The 24,716-nt window shown below is 42.1% G+C and overlaps 4 protein-coding genes across 5 annotated transcripts; 2 read left to right on the top strand and 2 right to left on the bottom strand.

Moving 5' to 3' along the window:
- Positions 1-1,404: 1,404 nt before the first annotated feature.
- slc25a11 (solute carrier family 25 member 11) lies at positions 1,405-7,433 on the bottom strand. Its single transcript, XM_087831309.1, has 9 exons — positions 7,191-7,433; positions 5,097-5,249; positions 4,887-5,004; positions 4,660-4,748; positions 4,478-4,568; positions 2,845-2,935; positions 2,673-2,772; positions 2,544-2,595; positions 1,405-1,788 (listed from the first exon to the last, which is right to left on the bottom strand). The coding sequence occupies exons 1-9, from the start codon at positions 7,253-7,255 to the stop codon at positions 1,633-1,635; spliced, it is 915 nt and encodes a 304-aa protein (XP_087687435.1). The 5' UTR covers positions 7,256-7,433; the 3' UTR covers positions 1,405-1,632.
- On the top strand, positions 6,377-10,383 carry LOC102788415 (motile sperm domain-containing protein 1-like). Of its 2 annotated transcripts, none has more exons than XM_035916253.2 (6): positions 6,377-6,407; positions 8,686-8,965; positions 9,038-9,113; positions 9,192-9,409; positions 9,508-9,663; positions 10,093-10,383. In XM_035916253.2, exons 2-6 carry the CDS (start codon positions 8,761-8,763, stop codon positions 10,119-10,121), a joined length of 684 nt encoding a protein of 227 aa, XP_035772146.2. In that variant the 5' UTR covers positions 6,377-6,407; positions 8,686-8,760; the 3' UTR covers positions 10,122-10,383. The 2 variants fall into 2 exon arrangements, with proteins under 2 accessions (XP_035772146.2, XP_087687443.1); XM_087831317.1 differs by lacking the exon at positions 6,377-6,407 and adding an exon at positions 7,923-8,238.
- Positions 10,384-12,263: 1,880 nt separating this feature from the next.
- Positions 12,264-18,947, top strand: LOC102788137 (uncharacterized). Its single transcript, XM_006809427.3, has 2 exons — positions 12,264-12,360; positions 17,175-18,947. The coding sequence occupies exons 1-2, from the start codon at positions 12,289-12,291 to the stop codon at positions 18,231-18,233; spliced, it is 1,131 nt and encodes a 376-aa protein (XP_006809490.2). The 5' UTR covers positions 12,264-12,288; the 3' UTR covers positions 18,234-18,947.
- Positions 18,948-19,039: 92 nt separating this feature from the next.
- On the bottom strand, positions 19,040-21,814 carry LOC102787631 (uncharacterized). Its single transcript, XM_035916251.2, has 7 exons — positions 21,702-21,814; positions 21,558-21,617; positions 21,198-21,290; positions 20,739-20,780; positions 20,605-20,634; positions 20,370-20,531; positions 19,040-19,867 (listed from the first exon to the last, which is right to left on the bottom strand). Exons 1-7 carry the CDS (start codon positions 21,753-21,755, stop codon positions 19,625-19,627), a joined length of 684 nt encoding a protein of 227 aa, XP_035772144.1. The 5' UTR covers positions 21,756-21,814; the 3' UTR covers positions 19,040-19,624.
- Positions 21,815-24,716: the final 2,902 nt, after the last annotated feature.

The following is a 24,716-nucleotide window of genomic DNA, read 5'->3' as shown; positions in this document are numbered from 1 at the left end:
GTGTGGGAACGCCGTAAGCCTCAATGTCTGCGCTGTCCAACGGCGAGGGATTGTGTAGAAAACCGCTACTCTGACAGTTCTCTGCAGCAACACAGTGCCATCTAGTGGCTGATGCAAACATAGATCAACATGTTATATTTCCTGGTTTGTTGCATTTGAGTGACATAAAGGCCAGAAATTCATTCAACTTCCTCCTATAAATTTGCAAGCTGTAAAGCTATGGAAGCCCGTTTTCACCACACAAAAAAAAGTATACATATCTTAAAATTTCGAGATATTTTTCTCAAAATTTTGAATAGTAACTGGAAATTTTGAGAAAATAACTTGACAGTTTGAGTTATGGATACTTTTTTTTGTGTGGCGGAAACGGGCTTCCATAGCCAGCACAGTGCATATGTTTGTTGCAGGTCAGAAATGAAACCTTTTCTGATGCTGAGAAAATAAAGCGTGACTTATTGGTGCAGATATTTGGCAGTTTTTATTTTAGACTTTGTTCTGGTTATTGTTCAGTTTCCCCTGCAGTGTAAGTGTAATTCAGGCAGACAAACAGAGGTGGATAAGGTGGATTCACTTGTGCAAAAGACAAACTGAAATGGATTGTCACCAGAGCATTCTGACCAGTGTACCTGGTGATAGGTTTACCACAACTGATGACTTGTTCAATTAAGGTAAATACAACCACGTCACTTATGAAGAAGACACACAGCTTATCATGTTGTAGTTTTAAAACATCTAAAATCACTGTTTTTAATTCATTTGCTAGATTAGCTGCTAGCATACCCACTTTGTTTGAGGCTTTTTGCTAGCTAGTTAGTGACACTACACACCTGTTACTCTAATAGTCTGTATTTTTTAATGACTCAGCACTCCTTAGTTTTTGTTATCCATATTTAGAAAGATGACATTAGCTGTACACTCCAGAGGCCCAGAGTTACTGTTAATATCAGAAATGTAATGCTGTCCCTTATGATTTTAAGGTTAGACTGAGGATGATCTAAAACTGAAGATTTAAACACTTTTAGATCCATTTATAACATTTTACAGTTATAGAGCACTTTGCAGCCTGCTAACATGGAAACTACATAAAAACAGCACAAGGTTTCATAAAAGTGTAATTTGTTCTTTTCATTTAATTTAATAATAGAGTCTACATTATTAACAGCTAAACTCACCCTGGCAGAAAATTGGTGTGGAAGACCATCAGGACCAAGCTGGGTTTCCTGGGTCCAGAGATTTGGAGAAACTTTCTCCCTTACTTTCATAACAGCTGTGCTGTGCCAGATGTTATGTTGAGCCACTGAGAGGCATCAACATCAGTATCGACTACAATAAAGTTTAACCGACGTATTGATGTAATTAATAACAGGAGTCCAAGGAGGAAGTGATGGAAATGACAACACAAAGCAAGGTCAAAAAGTCTTTATTCAACCACGAGTCTCTGCTCAGCCATGGTTGTTACCATGGTTACCCATCATGATGCTGCGTGTTGTCAAGGAGACAGTGGGGCAGGGTTTCTACAAATAAGACTTAATTACTCAAAACATCTGTGAATGATGTCTGAACTACATTTAATTTACATTTTTCTCTTTACAGAAAGAATTCAAAGACCGTGTGTGCCTGTCTGTGCGTGGGCTAAACGTCGAGGACGTAGGTCTTGTAGAGGCGGTTCATCTGCTCCAGGAAGATGAAGGTGAGGACGGTGTGCGGGCCAAGGCGGGCATAGTACGGGGTGAAACCTTTCCACAGAGAGAAGAAGCCCTCCTTCCCCACCACTCGAACCAGCACCTCCTGATCATGACACAGATAATTCAGTCGGTGCCCAGAATATAAACACTTATTACCGGAACAAATTATATTAATACATTTATTTATTTATTTATTAATACAGGCTGAACATTGGTTCAGCCTGTGAGAGTATATCAGTCCTCTCACTGGCCACTTCATTAGGAACACCTGTTAAACTTCTTTGACTTATGTTTTATCAGCCAATCACATGGCAGTGACTCAGTGCATTGTCCTGTCATGACCACGGTGTACAGATTTCCTGATATCTGCAGGATAACACATGTCAAAAACCTCCATTCATCTCTAACGTAATAAAATAAGTTCACTGTACTCCAATGGCCTGACTCTAATGGTGCATTTTCCTCATCGTGGAGAAACTGACAAACCTGCAGCAGCTGTGTGATGATATGATATTAATATGGAGCAAAATCCTTGTTAAATTTATTAAGATTTAAAGAGTTCTGAAGATAAAACGTTTTACTAGTGATGTGTACCTAATAAAGAGGCCTGTCAATGTGTATTGCGGATTGTCAAAAACTGATTATGTTACACAAAGAACATAAAAGATACACAAGTAACCTGTACAAATACTTCAAAATCACAGCGTTTCCAGAAACAATATTACATTATTTATTCATCAGCTCATCTACTTTCAGAGCATTATTTAACTTTCATGCTAAAAAAAAAAAAAAAAAAAAAAAAAAAAGATTTTAATGACTTAAATGTAATAATAAAAACAAATAAAATTGGCGACTCACCAAACCATTTTTATACTCGGGCTTCCCGTCGATCATCTTCATGTTCTGGATCCTGCCAAGAAAAAGAAGAAGGTGGTCAGACTCGGCTCGACCACAGAAGAAGAGTTCATCAAACGCCTTCAGTCTCACCTGGTCTTTACAATGTCGACGGGCATCGAGGCTGCCGTGGTAACCAGACCACTGATCATACTGGCACAGAAGTGACACAGAATATCGTCTCCAAAATAACCTGAAAACACAAACATATTCATGAAGCGTGTGCGTCACTGCAAGACTGTGCGTGCGTGCGTGCGTGCGGCACCTGAATCGAGCAGCGCCTGTTTGGACTGAGAGTACGAGGCCAGTTGAGCGGCGTTCACGACCACCGCTCGAGCCATGGTGGGAATGCAACCCTGCAACAACAGAGTCGTCATCAGCTCAGTTATTAAAAACACCCAAAGAGACTCGAGAAAGCTGCTGAACCAACAAAAAGACGTGAACGCTCCACAGATGACGTCTGGAGTCTTTTCTGTGGGAAATGAACCAGCGAGGGTAGAGGTGGAGGGATGTCAGCGACCCTCAGAGCATGCTGTAGCTCTGATTTACAGTTTCAGCTTTTTATCGTCTTTGATTCAGCAGAATAGCTGAGATCAGTCCTGGTTTAGGTTTCAGCACTTAAATCCTCATTTTATTACTAACGCTCATCAGAAAATTTGATTTAAAAATCAATTAACTTTTGTTATTTATATTACAGCAGTCGCACACAAATTACTCCATAAAATGAAAGGACAAGTGTCAAATTTAGTTAATCATATAGTGAGAATTTCATGGATGAAGCTTTTAGATTTATGCAAGCAGAATTTTTTAATTTTTTTTTTTTTTAAGTGAAAAGATTAAAATGTTACTACCAAGTGTTTATAACTGAACAAAAACTGAGGCACTGTAATGACTCGGTATTCAGTTTATCTGACCTATGTTTGCACCATCTTTGGTGGGAAAACTGTTGCAAAAGGAAAATAACTAATAATCAGGAAAAAAAGAAAGACGATGCAGAGATAAGAAAAGAAGAAGATCCCTGTCCTTCCCGTCTTGGAGCAACTGTGACCACGTAATTTCCTCTGGGAATAATAAAGTATTCTGATACATTGAAAAAGACTGCGACACTGCCCTCTGCTGCCCCATGGAAGTACTGCAGATGGTCAGAGTAAAGTGCTTTGCAAATACAAAATGTTTCAGTTAAAATTTTTAATAAAGATAAAAAATTACATTTTTTAAATTCAGTTTGAAATTACTTAAAATATTTATAGACACACATTTTTTTTAACAAGGGCTGTAAAAACTAATAAAACAAAGTCTTTAGATCCATGAGCATTTTTTCCAATCGAACCCGCAGAGTTAAAATTAATCTAAAAAGCAGCGAACACTGCACCACAGTCTCGCGCAACAATTAGATTAGAAATTTGTGTTTGATAAGAGACCCAGATTTAAAACATGTGACATTTTTCAGTTTGGAAATGGTTTAGAAGAAAAACTGAGAATTTTGGGAAAAATAAATGTTTTGGAAACATGAGGATAAGCTGTGAAAAAGCAAATTTCAAAAATATCAGAGAATCAAAACTGAGGTCATTTTTCTTGTTTTTGCTCAGGATTCGCAGTGAACTGCAAGAGTTTTTTTTCCCTTCAATAAAAGCTGCAGTCGTAGCTCACAGTTCCCATTAACAGTACAACGGCTTGAAAAACTAAATAGTTAAATAAGAAAAATAAAAAAGAACTAATGTAATGTTTGTGTGATGTTAAATCGGGCAGCATCTACTCAGGGCGAAGGACCACTTTAAACGATCCAAACCTTTTTATCAATTAAAATTTCTACATTAAATTACTGCATCTGGACTAATGGCTACTCATTCAGGCCCAAGTGAAGAAAATGATGGCGATGATGATGATGGTAGGCTCACCCTCCACAGCGTAGTGACGCCTTCCTCTTTGGTTATTCGAATGAGGGCATTAAAAACATTCTTGTATCCTCTCCGCTGGTCTGCAGGTAACCTGGAGACACAAACGGCGAGGAAGACGCCTGCGAGTCATTTTGTGTCCATGCCGAGCAGAGAAAGCTGCTCGAAGGTAAACAGAGTCTCACCGTCCATCGGCCGTCATCCTGATCAGCGCCACCTCTGCTGGCGTCCCCACAAATGCTCCAATGGCTCCAGCTGTCATACCAATCAGAGCCTGTAGGGGGAGCACACTGTTGCTCAGCAGCATGGAGGGTGCTATGGCATCTACACCTTTACCACTGATTAAAAGCTTTCTACAGGCTTCAGGTTAGATGATTTCAGAGCTCATAAGCCTTTCACTCTTTCAGCCCACCTTGAGGAAGAAGTTCGGCGGCCGGCCATCACTGCTGGTCATTTTCTCGAACAGGATGGTGTAGATTCCCAGACGGGTCGTCGTGTAGGTCGCCTGACGCAAAAGACCTGCTGACAGACTGACAAACACACAAAGAAACTAACAGTGAAGCAGGGAGATGAAACGTGAGTTAAAAATGATAAAAATCAGGATGGGGCGAAGCGCTGGTACCCGGTGTAGATGCCTCCCACGCCCTCGTTTTTCAGGATGGAGAACAAGGCGTGAAAGCTGGTTTTATACTCTCGAGCCTTCGTCCCCTGACCGCTCAGCTGCATCCTGTTCTTCACCAGGTCCAACGGCTGCACGAAGACGGTCGCGCCCATCCTGCAGAAACAGCACAGGTACGTTTATTAAAGCTGAAGCATTACTGAGAAAACATGAAAGTAAATTCAAAGACACAACAAAACCTGGGAGCACAGACTTGTTTTCGTGTATCTGACACTTTATTTCAGATGTCTGAACAGATTTAAATCGTAACTTATAAAATGAGACCTTTGGACTGACTGTTCCAACGACCTCCACTGAAATCCAAACAATGTGATCAAAATAAATCAAAGTTGACCTGAAAAGTTATTTTTATTTGAAAAGAACATCAGGGAGGAGTTTTACAGTTAAGGGAGTAAAAACTAAAACATGGCAGGTTGTTTAAGCGCAGTTCGAGAACAGAGGTGTTTTGCACTTCTGTTAGCAGTGAAGCTGCAGCGATAAGTTATCAGGGACTGGAAGAGTTTATCAGGAGGTGAGAGTTTAGCCTGCCTTAGAAAACACCGACGGCAGCAGGTAAGAGAACACAGATTAACTCATGATGATGAAAACCTGCCCGGGGCAGCGATTCGTGTCTTTTAAATCAGAACACGTCTATTTATTTATCTCAAATGAAGCTTCACAGAAGAGCGTGCTGGGATCCTGATGAATGACAAATTACAAACTGTAAAATTAGAGATGGTGCAGAAATACCTCTAAATTATCTCTGATTCACACCAAATATGGATTAAAATATAAATGAAGTAAGGCCTAATCTGCAAAGCTACAGCTCTAATATTTAGTCATGCCATTATTTTTAACTTTTAGAGTTTCTGAGATATATATATATGAAAAAAAGGTGTGCAGGTTTGAAATAAAGTCAACTGTTGACAACATCTCACTGAGTTTGTAAGAAGCAGCCATACTGTCAACATTTGGTGACCTTCAACTGTTTATTATGAGGCTGTTTAACCTGCTACGCCTGCTAAGGTAACCTGACACACACACACGCAAGTAAACATTCAGTTTAAGACGATAGTTTGAGTAATGTTCTCCATATTTCCTCTCATACACTCATGTGAACCTTCATGTCAGCATACGTTCACTAATCCCTGTGAGCCAAAAGGTCAAATTGTTCAGTTGATCTTTTTTTTTTCTATTTTTGGATCAGTATGATCTCAGAGACAGCCACGCACCCTGTTGAGTGAGGGGCATCCAATCACTGAGGCGCAGTATGAGGTAATTATTGAGATTATAATTTTAATTCATTCATCAAATTATTAATTGGCTTAATGAACCCTGACTTTTATGATACATGATTAAATTTGTAAATGTTTTGTGATGAACATGGATCAGAGTTTAAGTGAACCTGATTTCAGAGTTTAGAGGACTCTAAACCAGGTTACATCATCATCATGGTCATAAAGCTGTCATCCATCCCGGCTAACAATTAGCTTGCTAACGGGAACTCGGCTAGTGCCGAGCTCAGACCGGGGAGCCGACGTCAGGTCCCCCTGACTGGTGCCACCTCCCCTTATCTGCTGTCAGAGTTTACTTTAGGGAAGCTTCGCTGTTAACCCAGCGTTAGCCTGCTAGCACTCCTCGTTGTAAAGCCCAGGCGGGAGGTTTTAACTAATAATTTCCCGGGGATACAAGCGGAACATTTGCAGGACTTTTACTAGTTTGCATGTTTAAATGTTTTCTGGTGAGAAAAAAGGGGCAGGAAGCTCTACTCGAACATGGCTAGCTAACACATGCAGACAGGTGCCCAGATCTCGTCCTGACACCGGTGTGCTGATGAAAAACGTCCCCGCGGAGTTACCGGGGTGCAGCCCGTCCTGTGACAGCCAGCATCAGCTGCTAACAGCTAACCATCAGCGTGTCGCCCCGCCGCAGTAACGGCCTCCGTGCTGTCCTTTAAACCGCACAGAGGTTTGACACAGAGCGGGTTCAAACTAACCAGAGCTCTCCTCTGACCCCTGACATTAGCGCGATAGCATGACAGCTAGCCGCATCACTTACCCAGCCAGACCCCCGAACAGGAACTTGATGGCCTTCGGGGAGGTCTTGGGCTTCGCATCCGCCATGTTTCCCCCGATCGGTCAGTGGCCGCAGAGTCTGCGTTCAGATTTCTGCCGCCCGCCTGCCTGTGTGCCTTTGGGCCGAGCTTTCCGCCTGCTTTCTCCCCGTCGCAGCGGCGGCAGCAAGAGCAGCAAGGTGACTCTATAAAGCGGACGCGTCCCGAGACACGAAGAGCAACGGACCAATCAGGAGGCGAGGAACGATCAACGTGCTACGTCCAAGGTCTCATTTTAAAGTCCTCAATCCGAACTCTATCAACTAATACAGCGAAGTTAATGATGTACAGCGTATATCCGATATTTAGAAGGCTGTAGTCTTTAACTGACTGATGTTATATTAAAATGAAAAATGTTATTTTAAACATTTTGGCATTTGGCAATAAATTACACACGTGAAGTTGATTATGAATTCATCATCATTTGACCAAAAACATGTTTATACAGACTGATACTTGAAACGATGACGAGCCTTTTGATAAAGAGGCCCTACTCAACTAAAAATTCGTGCATGGCATTCTTATGTCTTTCATTTCCGAGAGAACTTGAATGCCGCAGATGCTACAATGCTAGTGTATAACTGGTAGGCCGCTTTCCGAACGCTCATTGGTTTAGAGCTAGAGAGGGGGAGGGATTTATCATAAGCAACAGCTTGCTGAGGAAGTAGATCCGGGGCATCGGTGAGTAGAAACACTGAGCAGTTTTATTTCTGTTTTTTTTTTTTTGTTTGTTTTTACCGGATTAAACTCCAATAAAACGCCTCGGTGTGACCGTCCGGCAGCCGGAGATCATATCGCGGAGCTGGCGACAGTTTCTGCTGCGTCACGTTACCGGTGTTTTGGCGAGTGATTGGGCAGCTAGCGTTAGCAAACAGCAGGAAGCTCACTAACAGAAAGTCTGTTAGTGAAGTTTTTCGGAGTTTTTTACACAGAGATCCAGAAATAAACAATTTATACTACAGGCTGGCAGCGGAGGGATACACAGGAGCTGAGGTACTCATTTATGAGGCGTTACCTGTGTTTGTTCTCCACTGTTTACATGCTGGGTCCTGTTTGTTTAGGGAAGGAAACGAGGAGCTAGAGAAGTAAACACGGAAACAGAGAAGGAAGGGAAGAAGCACAGAAGGATAAGAGGAGCTAGAGAAGTAAACAAAGAAACAGAAGGAAGGAAAGACGTGCAGAAGGCAGCAAGGTATCGGGTGGCAGAGAAAAGGCAGGAAGGAGGGATATGAGGAAGTAAAAAAGGAGTTGGTAAATAAAGGGGGCAGGGTGGAAATGAGGACACAGAAAGGACGAGGAGGAGGGGGAAAAAGTGGCGAGAGGTAACAAGGAGGCATTGTACAAAATGAGGAGACAGAGGAGGAACCAAGGAGCCGTAGCCTAGGAAAGAGAAACTTTTTTTCTCCTCGTTAAATGATTTTTTTCTCGCTGTGGTGGTAGGTGGTGTTACCTCTAGGTATCCAATGACAGCTCTCCGATCATGTCCGCGGGCGGGGCTCCACACAGAGCGGACTAATGAGGAGGAGGCAGAGCCATGACGGGCGAGGAGACGAGGGGGGGTCGGCGGTGGCAGGGGAGCAGAGCGTGGCGGTGGGGGGCGTGCCGCGTCTTGCCGTCTTCCTGTTCCCCCCGGAGATGGTGTTCTACGCCGAGCAGAGGAGCTCCCATAGGAGGGTGCTGACCCTCTACAACCCCTACAGCTTCAGCCTCAGCTTCAAGAGTGAGTGCAGCCACGTTTAGGCCCTGGTCACGCCGCCACTGGCTCTAACCTCCTCTCTCTCTGTCCTCGCAGTGTGGTGCACGGCGCCCTCGTTCTACAGGGTGGTGGAGGCAGAGGGCAGCATCCGGGCCAAGTCCTGCATCGACCTGTGAGTGTTTCAAACTTTATTTAAAACTTAATCCATAACGACGCTCACATGCAATCAAGTATTGCGTTTTCCTGTCAGGGTCGTGCGTCACCTGGACGTCTCCCCCAGGAACTGGGGCCGCAGGGACCGGTTCCGCATGGAGGTGAGGGGCGGAGGCCAGGTGGGACGACGGGAGATTTGGGCGGAGCTTAGGGGAGGACAAGAGGAAGAGGAGCAAAGAGGAGGTCAACAAAGGGCGCCGCCCCGTCCTACTTCTCAGCTCCTGCCCACACAGGCACACCTGCCTGCCTGCACAGGTAAGGCACCATGGAGTGCTCTGATTGGTTCCTGCAGCAGTGCATTCGCGGGTGCAGAGTTGATCTTACTGATGATGTTTCTGTGTGTGTGTCTGCAGCTGTGCGCAGCGCGTCTCAGTGGGCGGTGTGTGTGGCTGTGGCGGTGCTGTGTGTCACAGTGTTGATGCTCCCCCTGCACACTGACAGCAACTCGCTGGTTCCACGCTGGCTGCACGTCTCCACCAATCAGAAGCTGGTCTGCGCCTACACACTGGGTAACACCATGCACACACACACACACACACACACACACACACACGTCTGTATGAGCTGAGAGGGAGGGGAGGCAGGGAGGAAATGAGACAGTGGAAAAGTAAAGAAAGAAAGTAAAGAATTGAAGGAGATAGAGAAGGAAACAAGGAAGTAGAGAAGAACAGTTATAGGTGAAGAAAGGAGGAATCTAGGGACAGTTAAGGAAATGAGAAGTCAGAGCAGAAAGGAAGGAGTCTCAGAAGGAAATGTGGAGATAAAGAAGCAAACAAGAGAATAGAAAAGGAAATAAGGAAGCGGAAAAGAAACTAGATATAGAGAAGGAATTAGGAGAGAAGGGCAGGAATGAAAAGGAAACAAGAATGTAGTTGGAGGGAAAACGAAGGAGATGAGGAGGTAGAGAAGGAAGCAGTGATACTGTGGTTGTCTTGCAGGTCTAGTTACCATGGTGTTTCTACGGTGACGTCATGCTGCAGCAAACTGTGGCCTCACCGTCGTCCACACAGGAGGAGCCCTCAAACGATTGTCACGGGACAGCGAGTAGCGTGTTGAAAAAAGCTTTATTTAAACGTGTCGACGGAGCGGACGGAGTCATCGACCACTGACGAACAGTTGGATACGAGCGCCGTGAGAAGAAATGGACGTTAAACCGACGAACATGTGACAAAGCTGTGAGGCTGCGTAAATAAAATGATTGTAAATAAAAACAGAAAGTGATGATTTTAGGAGGATTCGAGTCTTTATTTAACTGTAAACAGAACGACACAACATCAGCTTTGACCAGAGTGTACTCACACGTTTAAATAAAGTTTTTACAGAAGCTCAGTGCAGCTCATCATATCCAGGATAAATAAATAAATAAAATAAAACAAAGCAAGTAAACTCTGTGTAATCATGTGTCTGACCTTCAGCTTCTCTGAAGTTTTACTGCTGATGGTAAAATGTTCACAGAGGTTCAGCTTTTCTGCGTGATGCGTCGTTATCCATCAGAACTACAGAGCTGGCCTTCCAGTCGCTGATAAAAACCTCATCAAGTGATGCATGAATAAGTAATTGATGGAAAAGTTCCAGTTTCTTCGCTGCCATGAATAAAAACCTGTCCTTTAAAAGAATTCCCTGCATCTTTCTGCATGATCATCAGTGCTGATCGTTCTCGATGTTCCTCTGGGATCGCTGATCAGTTTCAGACCTGAAGCAGTGAGCTGCAGATTTCCCATCCATGAACCTGAACCCTGAATGCAGTGATAAACACACAATGGCTTTGAAGGACAAGTTTCCCCTGAAGTCTGACATTTCATATTATTGTTAAACTTTGTTATTATTCACACAAACAAGGAGCCGTTCTGACAGGTTAAAAACATTTAAAAGAATAAACGTAGAAAAAAACAATGAATTAATAAAAAAAGATTATAATCTGTGTCACAGATGAGGCTCACTCCAGATTAATGTAAAGAAACCAACTCAGATTTATTTTCACCTCATTTAGAAGGTGATTTACACCTGCTGAGTGAAGCACACAAGGAGGAAGAAGGAAATAAGGAAGGAAGGAAATGAGTCCAACACTTTACCATCGGACATGTTTGTCAATAAAGAAATACACAAGGGGCCTGTCTCAATATGCGTACTTGTGTGTACTTGCATTCTCGTGTACTCGTGATACGTCATCAGTCCAGAACCCAAACGCAGCAATGGCGGAGGAGCGCGGCTAAAACTTTTAAATATTACTCTTTCTGGGTCGCAAAATAAACTTTTAAGTTATTTTGAAGTGAGAATGTAGCTGTGTAAGCTTCAACTATCTGCTCGATTTATCAAGATATCACATATTTCCAAACGTGCTCCGACGTTTTCCGAGACATCAGTTACTCCATAGCAGACCGAGAGGTCGGCACATCGTTTTCAACCCTCCCGTGGTCTTTCACTACTCAGGTTAAACATGATATATAAGTCTCTTAGGTAACTTCGAAATGTTAATGTTTGGTTTATTTGTTCCTGAGTAAATCGTTTTGGCTGCGATATATTTCAATTCAGGAGGAAACATTTTCACCGGGAACAAAAACAGCATGTTAATACGTGGAGATTCTGAAGGCTGCTTCAAAATGATCAGATTACATTTTAAATATTTGTTCAGTTCTCTTCCAAACCCCAGCAGCTGTCTGTTGTCATTTGTGAGTGTCCACTAAAATAAAAATAAAGCGTCCTAACATCTCACCTGTTTGTTTTTATTAAGGCATACATGTACACTATTTTTATTAAGAGAGATTTCACTACTGAGGTTAAACATGATATATAAGTCACTTAGATCACTTCTAAATGTTAATGTTTGGTTTATTTCAGTGTTTTATTTGTTCCTGAGTAAACCGGTTTAGCTGTGATTAAAGTTAAGCTTCATAAGATATTACTCACAGTTAAATTAAGAGGGGGCGGCAGTAAAGACTCCGGACCTGTGACATCATCAAGTACGCTGTACAAATCCCGAGTCTATGCGTGCCGGACTCGCGTGCTTGAGAATTGAGAAAGGGCCATGGGAGTGTTTTTGGTCTTCTCGCGTTATTTTTTAGTCACCGCGAGAGTTGGAGAGAGTACTGAGACGAGCTGCTGAGTTTTGGCGGAACAGGAGCAGAGCAGGAATAATGGAGGAGGAAGGCCGGGACACGGAGAACAGCAACGGAGAGGAGTCCTCCTCAGCTCGCGCTGAGCTACAGGTGAGAGGTTATCACAGCTGAAAGAGGACGTGAAGGGGCACGAGGGACTTCCTGTTCAGGCTTTAACGTTGACAGAAGAAAGGAGACAAATCGGGACACAGCCGCGCAGTTTAAGAAAACAATGTGCGCGTCTGCATCAGAACTTACGGTCCAAGCTGTAGACTCCGTCAGGAATGCATGGGGCGTTTAGGTGCACCTCGTAAACTCAGCAATCGAAGCCGTGGTGGTTATTTAAACGGCTTTAAAAGTGGTATTATTATTATCAGGTAACAATTTGAGTTTTTTAATGTTTTAATGTGGAATTGAATGGATAATATTGGAATTCTAGATTCAAACGTGTTCATGGCCATAAAACATAATAAAAACGGGAAAGGCTGATGAAGAAACTGCATCTGCTCTATAACTACAGGTTAGTGCATCTGTACGGAGAAAGAGTCAGATTGTTCTTATAGCTCTCTTGCACTACATCTATTTCACACTTAAATTTTGTCTTCATTTATTTTTTTATACTATTTGTATTTCGTCTGTTCTATTTATAAATATTAACCAGGCATCAGTGTGTGGATAGCAAAGAAAGAATTTCAATACACAGAGAAATACTTTTCTTTGTACATATGACGATAAACGCTTGAATCCTGAATCACTAAAGACAGTTTTTAATCGCACCAACAGCTATGCGCTTAATATGCAAGATGATCGTCTCTGCAGTTGTTATCACGCCCTGCAGGCGTTTGCAGTCCATAGCAGTGATGCTGCTGAACCATGCAGTGATGCAGCTGGTCAGTGTGCTCTCCACAATGCAGTCTCTAAGAGCATCCACAGAGTTTTGTTGTGTCAAAAAACTGGCAGCGAGGACTGAGTTTATGATCTCTGAGCTAAACTCGCAAAACTCTCAATAATGTAGCGAGAACACATGGTTCAACACAAAAATACTGGAGATGCAGCTTAAAAATTGCACAAAATAGTGTGGAATGAAGTAATGGAAATGACAAAGCTAATGATAATTATTCTTTTTAAATTGAATAAAGTAATTCTGTTGATTCCATAATGTATTAATTGTGTTTCAGATTGCTTTAGTTTCAGGCCTGCTTCTGTGTAGTCAAAGAATGTGAGCAGCTTGCATAGAAAGGGGAGTAGACCAAGGTGAGCGAGATAAGATGGGGAGACAGTGGTGTCACCATAGAGATGGAGAGAGAGAGAGAAAAGTACTAGGAGTTGTGTCACAGAGGGCAGCTTCCACGACCCTATAGAGTGCCCATAGAGAGCTCTTAGCTGCTTGGTCTCCAGATATGTGTTCACTGAATGCTGTCAAAGGAAGTTCTTGTCTCTGTTTGATCTCTACCATCAAAACAATCTGTGAAGTCGGCGAACTTCAACAATAGTTTATTAGAAAACAGCTTAGAGAAAGTGAAGAAGCTCAGACAAAACTAAACAAATAAATAACAAATATAATATTAGAGCGCTGCGGGGGGTGATGTCCACACATAATGTACTCGCACTAGTTTCTCCCTGCAGAGGAAACACAAGACGGTCAGACACACACACACACCACTCCACTAGTGCACAAACACAAAAAGTAGATTAGATTGGAACAGGATGTTCTGAGCACAACATCCCTGTTTGTCAGATGGATACACAGTAGGTGAGGCCATAAACAAATGTCCCATAGTGCTACTCTGTTGTAATCTTACAGTATTTATTAACTTTAAATACTCCAGTGTGAATTACTTTGTGGTCGGCTGTTCCAAAGTTTGTGAGTGGAGGATCTCTGAGTTTGGACTCGAGAGAAAGTCAGAAACAAAAACATTGTTTCAGCCTGGGAGCCAAACCGGAGTGAGCTGCTTTTGTGTTCAGTTTTACGTAGAGCTGGGTGATATAAGATTTTTTCATATCACAATATGTTTTTTTCATTTCAGGCGATAACGATATATATCATGATATAAGCCAAATAACTACATTTGTAAGATTTAAATGTGCCGTTGCTCACAAGTAAAATGTGAACTAATGTGAACTAATCAGCAGCTTGTTTTGATTTAAATATTTATTTCCCATAATTCAGTTCAAGTTCAACAGGGTAAGGCAAGGCAAGGCAAGTTTATTTGTATAGCACAATTCAACAACAAGGTGATTCAAAGTGCTTTACAGAGACATTAGAAACAAAAACAAATAAAAAGCATGATTTAAAATTGATTAAAACAAGCAAACTAACTAACTAATTAACAAACAAACAAACAAACAAAACAGTATATAAAATCAAAACAGATAAAATCAAAACAGATAAAATCAGTAGTTAAAATGTAAGTTTTGAAATTTAAGCTTAAGTGCGGATTTGGTGTTTTATTCAAATGCAGCTGAGAACAGGTGAGTCTTCAACCTGGATTTAAATAAACTGAGTGTTTCAGCTGATCGGAGGCTTTCTGGGAGTTTGTTCCAGATATAAGGAGCATAAAAGCTGAATGCAGCTTCTCCGTGTCTGGTTCTGACTCTAGATGTACTTAAGGAACATGAGACTTTTTCAGATAAATAAAGGCAAATATTGCAAACTACACAAAAGGCAGCCGCTAAAGCGTTTAAGTTTCAAAACAGAACAAACGAAACAGACTAAATTGTCAATTCCACTTAGAAACAAAATATTAATTCTAAAAATAAATCTTAGTTTGTTTTACAGAAGAACAAAATTGACTAACTTTTGTCAATATCAAATAAACTGAGAACTAAAAGGAAATTCTCGATCTCTCCTTGTTGTATAGCTCAGCTTTTCAAACAGTTTAACAGTTACTTTAGTCTGACAGAAGCCGAATGACGAATTAGCGCTTCCAGTCAGAGACTGAGCATGCACCGCTTTATTGTATTTTCAGACTTGCTTTCGGCACAATTTACAGTGCGTGCTGCTCTGTTTTTGTCAGACTTGAAATAGCAGAAATACCTTCACACTACGGGACTTCTATGGCTCTTCCGTTCGACAATCTCTCCGGCATTGGAACCATCATCTGTTTTCTCTTCGGTAACAGGTCACGTGACGTGACGCTGCGGCTCTGATTGGTTCGGCTCTGCGCTACTTAATTTGGATTGGCTGTTCTTCTTTTTTTTAAGAGGACAAGAGAGATGAGGCCTATCGCAATAGTTTAACTTTTCTATCAAGAAAAAGTTATTCCGCAATACATATCGTTATCGTTCTATCGCCCAGCTCTAGTTTTATTAAATAATTTCACGCGCAGAGCTCACAATGAGCTGCAGTCTGCTGAAGCATGAATCTGAGGATAGCACGAGGCACTCAGAGGTCAGCATGATAACGCTGGTTATCCTCCCTCAGCTAAACATGTTCTACAATGAAGGAGAGAGGAAGAAATTAGGCAGGGAGGGAACAGGGAAGGAAAGGAGGAGGTGAGATGGGAGAGAAGTAAACATGGAGAGAGAGAGAGAAATGAGGAGGTGGAGATGGAAAGCAATTTGAAAGAAGAGTGGATAGAAAGATAGAGAACCAAACAAAGAGGAAGAGAAGGAAATAACTAGGAGAGAAATAAACAAGGAGGGTGAGAAGAAATTAAGGAGAGGTTGAAGCCAATGAGGAAGGAGAGAAGAAGAAAGGAAGTAGAAGATAATGAAATGACGTGTTAATAAGGAAAAAAAGAAAACATTTCCTCCTTGTTTCAGTATCTGTGTTTTCTTCTTCTCCTTTTCTTCCCTACCTACTTGTCTCTCTGTCCACCTCTTCTACAGGTGAAACTCGAAAAATTTGAATATCATGTTCAATTATTTCATTAATTCATCTTAAAAGGTGAAACTAATGTACTATATAGACTCATTACATGCAATGCTAGATATTTCCAGCCTTTATTTGTTAATATTTTGATGATTATCGCTTATAGTTTATGAAAACCCCAAATTCAAAAGCTCAAAAAATTAGAATATTGTTCAATATTTTAGGCTCAAAGTGTCACACTCTAATCAGCTTATTAATCCAAAACACCTGCAAAGGGTTCCTGAAACGTGAAATGGTCTCTTAGTCTGGTTTAGTAGGAATCACAATCATGGGGGAGACTGCTGACCTGACAGTTATGCAGAAAACCATCATTAACACATTCCATAAGAAGGGAAAGCCTCAAAAAGTAATTGCATAAGAAGTTGGGTGTTTCTGAAGTGCTATTTCAAAGCACATTAATAGAAAGTTATGTGGAAAAGTGTGGAAGATAAAGGTGCACTGTGGTTTATTAAGTCCAGAGTAAATGTAGCCGTCTACCAGGACATTTTGGAGCACTTTATGCTTTCTTCTGCCGATGAGCTTTATGGAGATGCTGACTTCATTTTGCAGCAGGAATTGGCACCTGCCCACACTGCCAAAAGATCCAAAACCTGGTCCAATGACCATGGGAATGCTGTGCTTGATTGGTCAGCAAACTCACCTGACCTGAAACCCATAGAGCACATAAGCATGACTATACTTTTCAGAGGTCTGACATTTCTGTATTTAAAATCCTTGTTTTATTGATTTCATGTAATATTCTAATTTTCTGAGATTTTGGCGTTCTTATAAGCTGTAACCCATAATCATTAAAATTATAACAAATAAAGGGTTGAAATATCTTGCTTTGCAATGTCTATCCTATATTAGGTTCAGCTTTTAAACTAAATGATTGAAATAAAGGAAATTTTGCACGATATTCTAATTTTTCAAGTTTCACATGTATTTCTCCTCCCTTTTTCCATCCGCCCTCCTCCACCAGGTTTCAAAGCTCAGTCCCCTGTGTGTTGTCTCTGTAATTACATTCACCTTGTTTTACCAAACTGTCCTTCTTTTTCCTCTTTTGCCATAGAAACGTGGTGGCCACAAGAGACCCAGACATCATGGCTCCCAGCACCATGACAACGCCTCAAACAAAAATCGGAAGTTTCACATGGATGACAAACAGTACAGCTGTGATCAATGCCCATCCATTTTCGCTCGACTGCAGACTTTCTTAACGCACCAGCGTGTTCACACAGGAGAGAGACCGTACAGCTGTGACACATGTGACTCAGCTTTCACTCAGTTGTCTCATCTGAGGAGGCACGAGCGAAGTCACACCGGGAAGAAACCATACAGGTGTGATCAGTGCCCTTCCACTTTCACTCAACTAAGTGGTTTCTTGAGCCACCAGCGTGTTCACACAGGAGAGAGACCATACAGCTGTGACACATGCGGCTCAGCTTTCACTCAGTCGTCCCATCTGAGGAAGCACAAACGAAGTCACACCGGGGAGAGGCCATACAGCTGTGATCAGTGTGGTCAGACTTTTACTCTAAAATGTAGTCTGAACACTCACTGCATACGTTTGCACACAGCAGAAAAACCATACAGCTGCGACCAGTGTGGTAAAAGTTTTGCTTTGAAATTTTCCCTGAAAGTCCACCAGCAAATCCACACCGGAGAGAGTCCGCCCTGGTGTGAGGACTGTGGAAAACCTTTTTCTCACACGTGCTCCCTTAAAAATCATCAAAGAGTTATCATTGGAGAAAGGCCGTACAGCTGCGACAAGTGTGGGAAAAGTTTCAAGCAGAAGTGTATTTTACAAAAACACAGCAAAACTCACACTGGAGAGAAGCCATACAGCTGTGAGGAGTGCGGGCAGAGTTTCACCCGCCCGTGCTCTCTGAGGAAACATCAGCGTATCCATACCGGAGAAAGACCGTACAGCTGTGATGAGTGTGGGAAAGCCTTCAGTCGGCAGTTCAGCCTGACATGTCACATGCGAATCCATACAGGAGAAAAACCATACTGGTGTGAGGACTGCGGTCAAACGTTCCGTCACAAGGGCACCTTCAAACAACACCAAGAACAACATCAGAATAGGACAGAGAACTTGGAGCCGGGATCAGCAGAAGTCTCTTTATAAAGAACCATTTCATGTTTCATGTAGAAGATTTGCAGATCTTCTTCCTTTTTAATGTCTGCAGTGGAATTCCGTATGAGGTTGTTCTATTGTTCAGAACATCATAAACACATTGGTGTGGTCTGCTTGTTGCAGTGTGCTGCTGTGAGGGGAAAAACGCTGAAGAACAGAAATGAGTAACTTTCTATGGCACTCTGAAATTAATACTGTGAATAATACCTATGGGAGATTTAAAAACAAACAAACAAACACCCAATTAAAGATGACAAACATTTATTTAATGTAGGCACAGAAAATGAGACTGACCAGAACCCACCTCCACAAACTTGCTGTAAAACCAGAGGAGAAGATGTCCTCAGGGATCCACAGACCACCAGGAGCTGCTCACAGTTCTGCATATCGGGCATTTCAGAGCCCCCAATCAAAACCCTTTGCTCCTGTTAGGACGATAAATGGCACACTTCTTCTTTAAGGACCACAAACTTGTGCTTCCTGTAGAAGCTGCCCTGATCCTGCCTTTTTCCGAAGCTATGTTGTTACAGTGCTGAACCACTACCTGGGGGGAAAAAAAACTAAAACAAAGTAAAACTGCATTTGTTTTACTTTTTTTTCTGGTGCAAAGTAAAGTTTGTTTCCTTTTCAGGGCCTGTAAAATGAAATCATTAACCTCATTAATGTTTATTATAATGTTTGTTGACAAAAAAATAAAGGGATGCGAACCAGTCTGGTCCTTTCTGTAAGTTTCAAAGAAAATAACCTAAATATCTAAACATGTCACAGCTCTCTTTGTCATCTGAGTTTTATTGTGTAAAAAATCAGAAAAAAAATATCTAAAACTAATAAAAACTGACCTGAAATCAGCAAAATGACTAAAAATAAACCAAAAAGATTCAGGTGAATGAGTCTAAATCACAGTGCAGCCAACACGCAGCTGCTTGAGACTCCACAATTTTATTAACAATTTCAATAATTACAGTGGATAAAGCGTGGTGATATTTAAATGGAAAAGCAACAGAACTGGAGTTCATGAAAAATTTAAACTTTTTATTACCAAACAGTGACAAGGCACAGATGTGAAGTTTAGTTTAATAAATGTTCAGGCTCAAACAGAAAAAACAAAACATGGGAACACGTTTTTTTACAGTCAAACTCAGCTCATTGTTTCAGGTTAAACTGCTGGAATCCAAACAGAGGCTGATATCTCGGCATCAATTCACTGTGTGATGATCTGGTTTCATGCTCAGTGCTCATTAAAACTTCAGAGCTTTATTGATCAGGACAGTTAAAACAAACATTTAACATGTGGAGCTACATGTTCTGTGACGCTTCAGTAGTTAATGATAATCGCATCATTCACTGGTTAATAAGTGATCATAACAATGGGAGGATTGCCTCTACAGCCCCAGCTCAAGCCCCGCCTCATCTTCATGGAAGCTTTGGTCAGGCACGTCAAAGGTCAGCCCGGCCTCTCGCTCAATGCTGTCATCCCACAGTCGCAGGAACTCAGAGTTTTCCTCTCTGGCACCGCCCACATCGCCAACTTCAGACACGCCTCCCTCTGCAGCCACATCTGAGATCACACCGGGTTCTCTGTGCCGAGGTCGTGTCAGGAGATGGTGGAAGGTCATCAGCAAAGGCTGGTAGGGGGCGGGGTCAAAAAAAGAAAGGGGGGAGTCACACTAGAGTTGATTTGTTTTGTAGAACCTAAAGGAGCCAAGAAGATGACAAGCTGACTTGAGGGGGAGGCTGGGTTAGTTTCATAGACCCAACCAGGAGACGTGGGAGCCCACCTAATGCGTTATCATTACACTTTCATCAATTAGGAATCAGTTTGAACCGGCTGTGCTTTCAGTCTCGTCTCAGCTTTTTTTAAAGTTTTATTGCTGTAAGTCATGTGACCTGCACAGGACTGCAGACAGAAATAACCTAAAACCTGACAGGTGTATATCTTATATTTTTATATTAGCATCCATCAACATCAATTTATCATAATATAATAGATATAATATGTAATAGAATATAATATAATTTAAGCTGTCTGCGCCCCAGAGTCTCACTCATCTGATCTTCCAGAAGATCAGATCAAACATTCTTGTTTAAAGTATTGCCCAGGTGTGTGTGATGTCACTGTGATGTCACCCTGTGTTGGCTCTCCACGCTGTCCTCTCCATCTCTGGTGTCTCTCTCTCCGTCGCTTTCTTGCTCGCCCGCTCTCTCTCCCAGTAAAACTAGCTCATTGATCCACAGGTTGGTGCCAGTGGTGCTGTTGGTGTCACTGGGAGGCTGGAGGAGCTCCTCGCTCTGACCCACACACACACATTTAACATTTAATCTCATTAAAATAAGCTTTATTTACATCAAAGTGACGGCTCACCTCCTGAGAGGAGTCCACCTGCTCCACAGCCTGCAGGATATGACATCACACACACGTCATGACATCACACATTGTAGCACAGTAAGAGTGACGATATTTGTTTACGGAGCTGTGTGAGTGTGTGTGTATGTTACCGTGTTCTCCAGGTTCTGCCTTTCTCGCATCATTTGTGGACCCTGTAAACATCAACCAAACGGACCGATTCAGTCACTCTGTCCTTAATAACCACAGCTGATTGGTCACATGGCACAGTGACGCTCATTTTAAAGCTGCAGTTTCTCTTTCTTTTAATCTAAAAGGTAAAAAACTACAAATAAGAAAAAACTCAGCACGTGTCAGGACGTAATGACTGCAGATGGAGGACATATTATAAAATTATTTCTGATGGATACTGCTGAGGTTTTTGAATAATGTACCATCTTATGTTGTGATCATTTAACAAGATATAGCAGATATTTGCATTAGCTGGACTGCAGGACCAGACTCTGTTCAGTTTTTACCAAATTAAAGATTTTACCAGACTCTAACCTCAAAGCTGCAAATAGACTCAGAGTATACAGTGAGATTGTGTTGTAACTCGGGTCACCTCTGACCTCTGAACTCTGGCTTGACTCCGAGGAAACTGATGAAGAAGAGGAGGAGGAGGAGGAAGTGATCTTCTGAGCGGGGTCAGGAGGGGCCGAAGGCTGCAGACACACAGTGATGTTAGAAACTGAAGAACTTCAGATGAAGATGCTTTAATGTAAGGAAGGCAGTAGGGTTTTATCTGGATACACATGTTACAGTGTGTGTGGGAAACACAAGGCTCAGGCTGAAGAAATAGCTGCATCAATATCTGCCTGAAGAAAACACCTCAAAATACAAGTTTACTACAACTCTGATGGACTCTGCTGCTCTAGCTGTAGCCACATAGAACTGAGAGTACTCTGTGTACTTGTACTGCACTGACTCACTGCTGTTTGGTCCACTTGGCTCTGCAGGTGGAGCTGAAGGCTGTGGAGGTCTCCTGGAAGCTGCAGACAAAAACAAACATGTCTCAGAGTCACAGATGAGCCTCATGTCTGACTCGTGAACTGACCAGTATGATCCAGCCTTACGGGCGCAGCCTGGTTCTGATCCAGCAGGCTGACGATCATCAGAAGCAGCCACATCGTAACAAGCGCTCGTGGCGGTCCTGGAGGTCCGGAGTAATCCTGGTCCTGTGGGGGGTCCTGCAGGTTCTGACCAAGTCTTGCTCTGCTCCGTCTGTTTTATTGCGTGTTTGGCAGGAAGTGTCATGTCATCATGTTGCCCTCAGTCTCTGCCCCCCTCCCACGGATGTTACGCCCATCAAGAGAAACATCAACAACAACAACAGGCTGATTTATACTGGCAGGGAGTGTCTCTGTGTGTGAGAGCGAGTGTTCACTGCAGTAAGGGTGTGATGTGAAAGCAGTCGTCATACAGATGTTTTATTGTTTCTTCTGATGGAAGCAGCTGTTTAACATGGCGAAGCTCAAAGTGCTTCCATCCTGCTTTAATGGGGAGAAATCAAACCTCAGGACATATTTGGATGTTTGTGGTTCCTCAGGTGTGTCCAGGCGCTTCATTAGTCCAGAGCTCCGCCCCGTGATCCAGGACTTTGGGTTTATTTTGTATAGTTTAACTTTTATTTAAACTGATGATGTCAGAGGAAGTGAAATAAGGATTAAAGGTACTTCCAGATGAGGTGTGTGTGTGTGTCAGATTCATGGAGCTGCGGTGAACCAACACAACAACACATCCAGCTGGCAGTAAACACATTTCACAACCAGCAGGACTTCCTGCCACACAACCACACGACACCAGAGAGAGCGGAAGCCAAGTGTTACAGAAGAGGCTCAACAATAAACCAGATTAGACACAACCGTCAGTTTCATAATAAATTCTACTTTAATATTCACATCCTATCACAGTTCACCTTTTTTTAATCATCTCCCTCCTGAACATCTCAGGTCTGACTTCTTAGTAGGAATGATGGGAATTTTCAGATCCTGCAGTTCAAATAATTTATTTAAATGAATGAAGGTGCGGCTGTTTTTAATGTTTCATTTTTTAGAATTGTTTTAAAATCCCATTGAAAGTAGAAAACTTTGTGAGTCCAGTCCTTCCCGTTTCAGGGTGAGTATCTGGTCATGTGACTTGTGAGTTCGGCCTGCTGGAATAAACTTTATCCACCAACATGTGGTCTTTATTATGAAAAGCATGAGTTTACACACTAAAGAACCCAAACCTTTCTAATAGCAACTGGCTTGCTTTTATACTCTACCTGATTCAGGTGAGCCTCTTGTATAACCCATATCTGGGAAACCAAGCAAACCAAATGACACACTGATCATCCACGTAAGCAAACATCAAAGCACAACACAACACATGGAAGACTTATTTATATACGCACAAAGTCCCACAAATAATTCAATTACACATACACTTCAGTCAATTATATATAAATTAGAAACACCTTAACCAAACTCCCCTAAGCTGGCACAGTGGTTTATTCTAAGAGCTCATAAGCAGCTGATTGAGCTGCTCTTACTCGTTTGCTCCTGTAAAAGAAGTGACCAGGAAAAGGTGAATACAGCAAACACACTTCTCTTAAATACATGTTTGAGGAATTTAGGTTTACAAGACAAATGATGAACTGCAATCAGCTGCCACTCAGGTTCTTCTTCTCGACACAGGATGGATGTCCAGTCCCTCCAGATGTTTCTTCACCTTCCATAAAAATGTCAAATTCAATAAACCTAATACAGAATCACCAAACCATAAACGTTTCTTTTTCATGTAACGTTTTAAATACCAATCCCTCAATCCATAAAAATACATTCATTTATTTATTATTTATTTACAATTAAAATACAGGCAAGCATATTGGAACACCTGGGTCTCCATTACAGGGCTCTATGAAAATGGACTTTCAGGATGGATCCTGGATGGAAAGGATGGAAGTTTTTGGGTGTCAGATTTGGAGGATTGGAGAAAACAAAGTACATGGTGTACTCACATTCCTGCTGGGATCTGAGACATCTGTGTGGTTTTTGGCATCACTGCTTCTGAACCACCCTCAGAATAAAAGCAGGAACTGGAGCGTGGTGGCGGCCAGCGTCCCATCACTGCCCCGTTACAGCTTTGACAGCGCAGAGGCGAAGGCTCAAACACCCGGACATTGAAAGTTCCCTCTGCGGTCAGATTTCACCATCAGCTTTCTGAAAACATCTGTGTGTGTGTGTTTCTGATCTATTTCTAAGTCAGTGCGTTGGATGCAAAGCAGTGTTTATCTGCCTGCCACAAACCACATACACATAAACTCACACACTGAAGTGTCTGTCAGCGGCTCGCATCACACAGCAGACATTTCATCATCCTGTTCTTCTTCTGTGAAGGAAACCGATTTCATTTTGATAAAAAAGTTGGCCTCCTCACCTTCCCTATAAACCTTGAGTGGACAAACAATAGAAATTAAACTCTTTAACTAATAAATACATTTTTTTAAAGACGGAGACTCTACAGTACGCAGCGGTAGCATCTCTTCCACAGTGTAGCCTGCAATCATTTGTTTAAGCTCACCTACAGACGCTTTCTGTGCTGCTGAAGTAAAATCAGGTTTCGTCTGCTTAGCAGGAGTTGCCGCGGTGATGGATGATGAACAAGGATCACTCAGAAGTGTTCGTCTATGCTCTGTGTCAGCCGCTTCAGTAGATTACTATTAACAGCAGCCGATAGTTTTTACATATTACTGTAATGTTCTTGTCTGCTTGTTTCAGAAAAGTGAAGAGACGGGAATATGTCCATGTCATAAAACAGCCACTCGCTTCAGTCCGACATCTTCCGCTTTAGAATACGACTGTGCAGCAAACTGGCGCGAAATGACGCGCAGCTGCACTACAGCGATGTTAAAGCGGCAGAGTTTACTTCTTATTTTACAATGTAACGCAAGTACATTGTAAGTAACTGGAATTAAAATACCTAAAAATGAACAGTAATCAGTTACTCTACTTTTTCAGTGGAAAAGTAATTGAATTAGAGTAACGCGTTACTTAGTAACGCATTACACCCAACACTGCCTGCAACTATCACAATGACACCATAGAGTT

The sequence above is a fragment of the Neolamprologus brichardi genome, chromosome 3, assembly GCF_056152115.1.
Source record: "Neolamprologus brichardi isolate AB-2024 chromosome 3, ASM5615211v1, whole genome shotgun sequence".
Lineage (NCBI taxonomy): Eukaryota > Metazoa > Chordata > Actinopteri > Cichliformes > Cichlidae > Neolamprologus > Neolamprologus brichardi.
The sequence above is the reverse complement of the archived record's forward strand: the minus strand, read 5'-3'. Positions and strand labels throughout refer to the sequence as shown.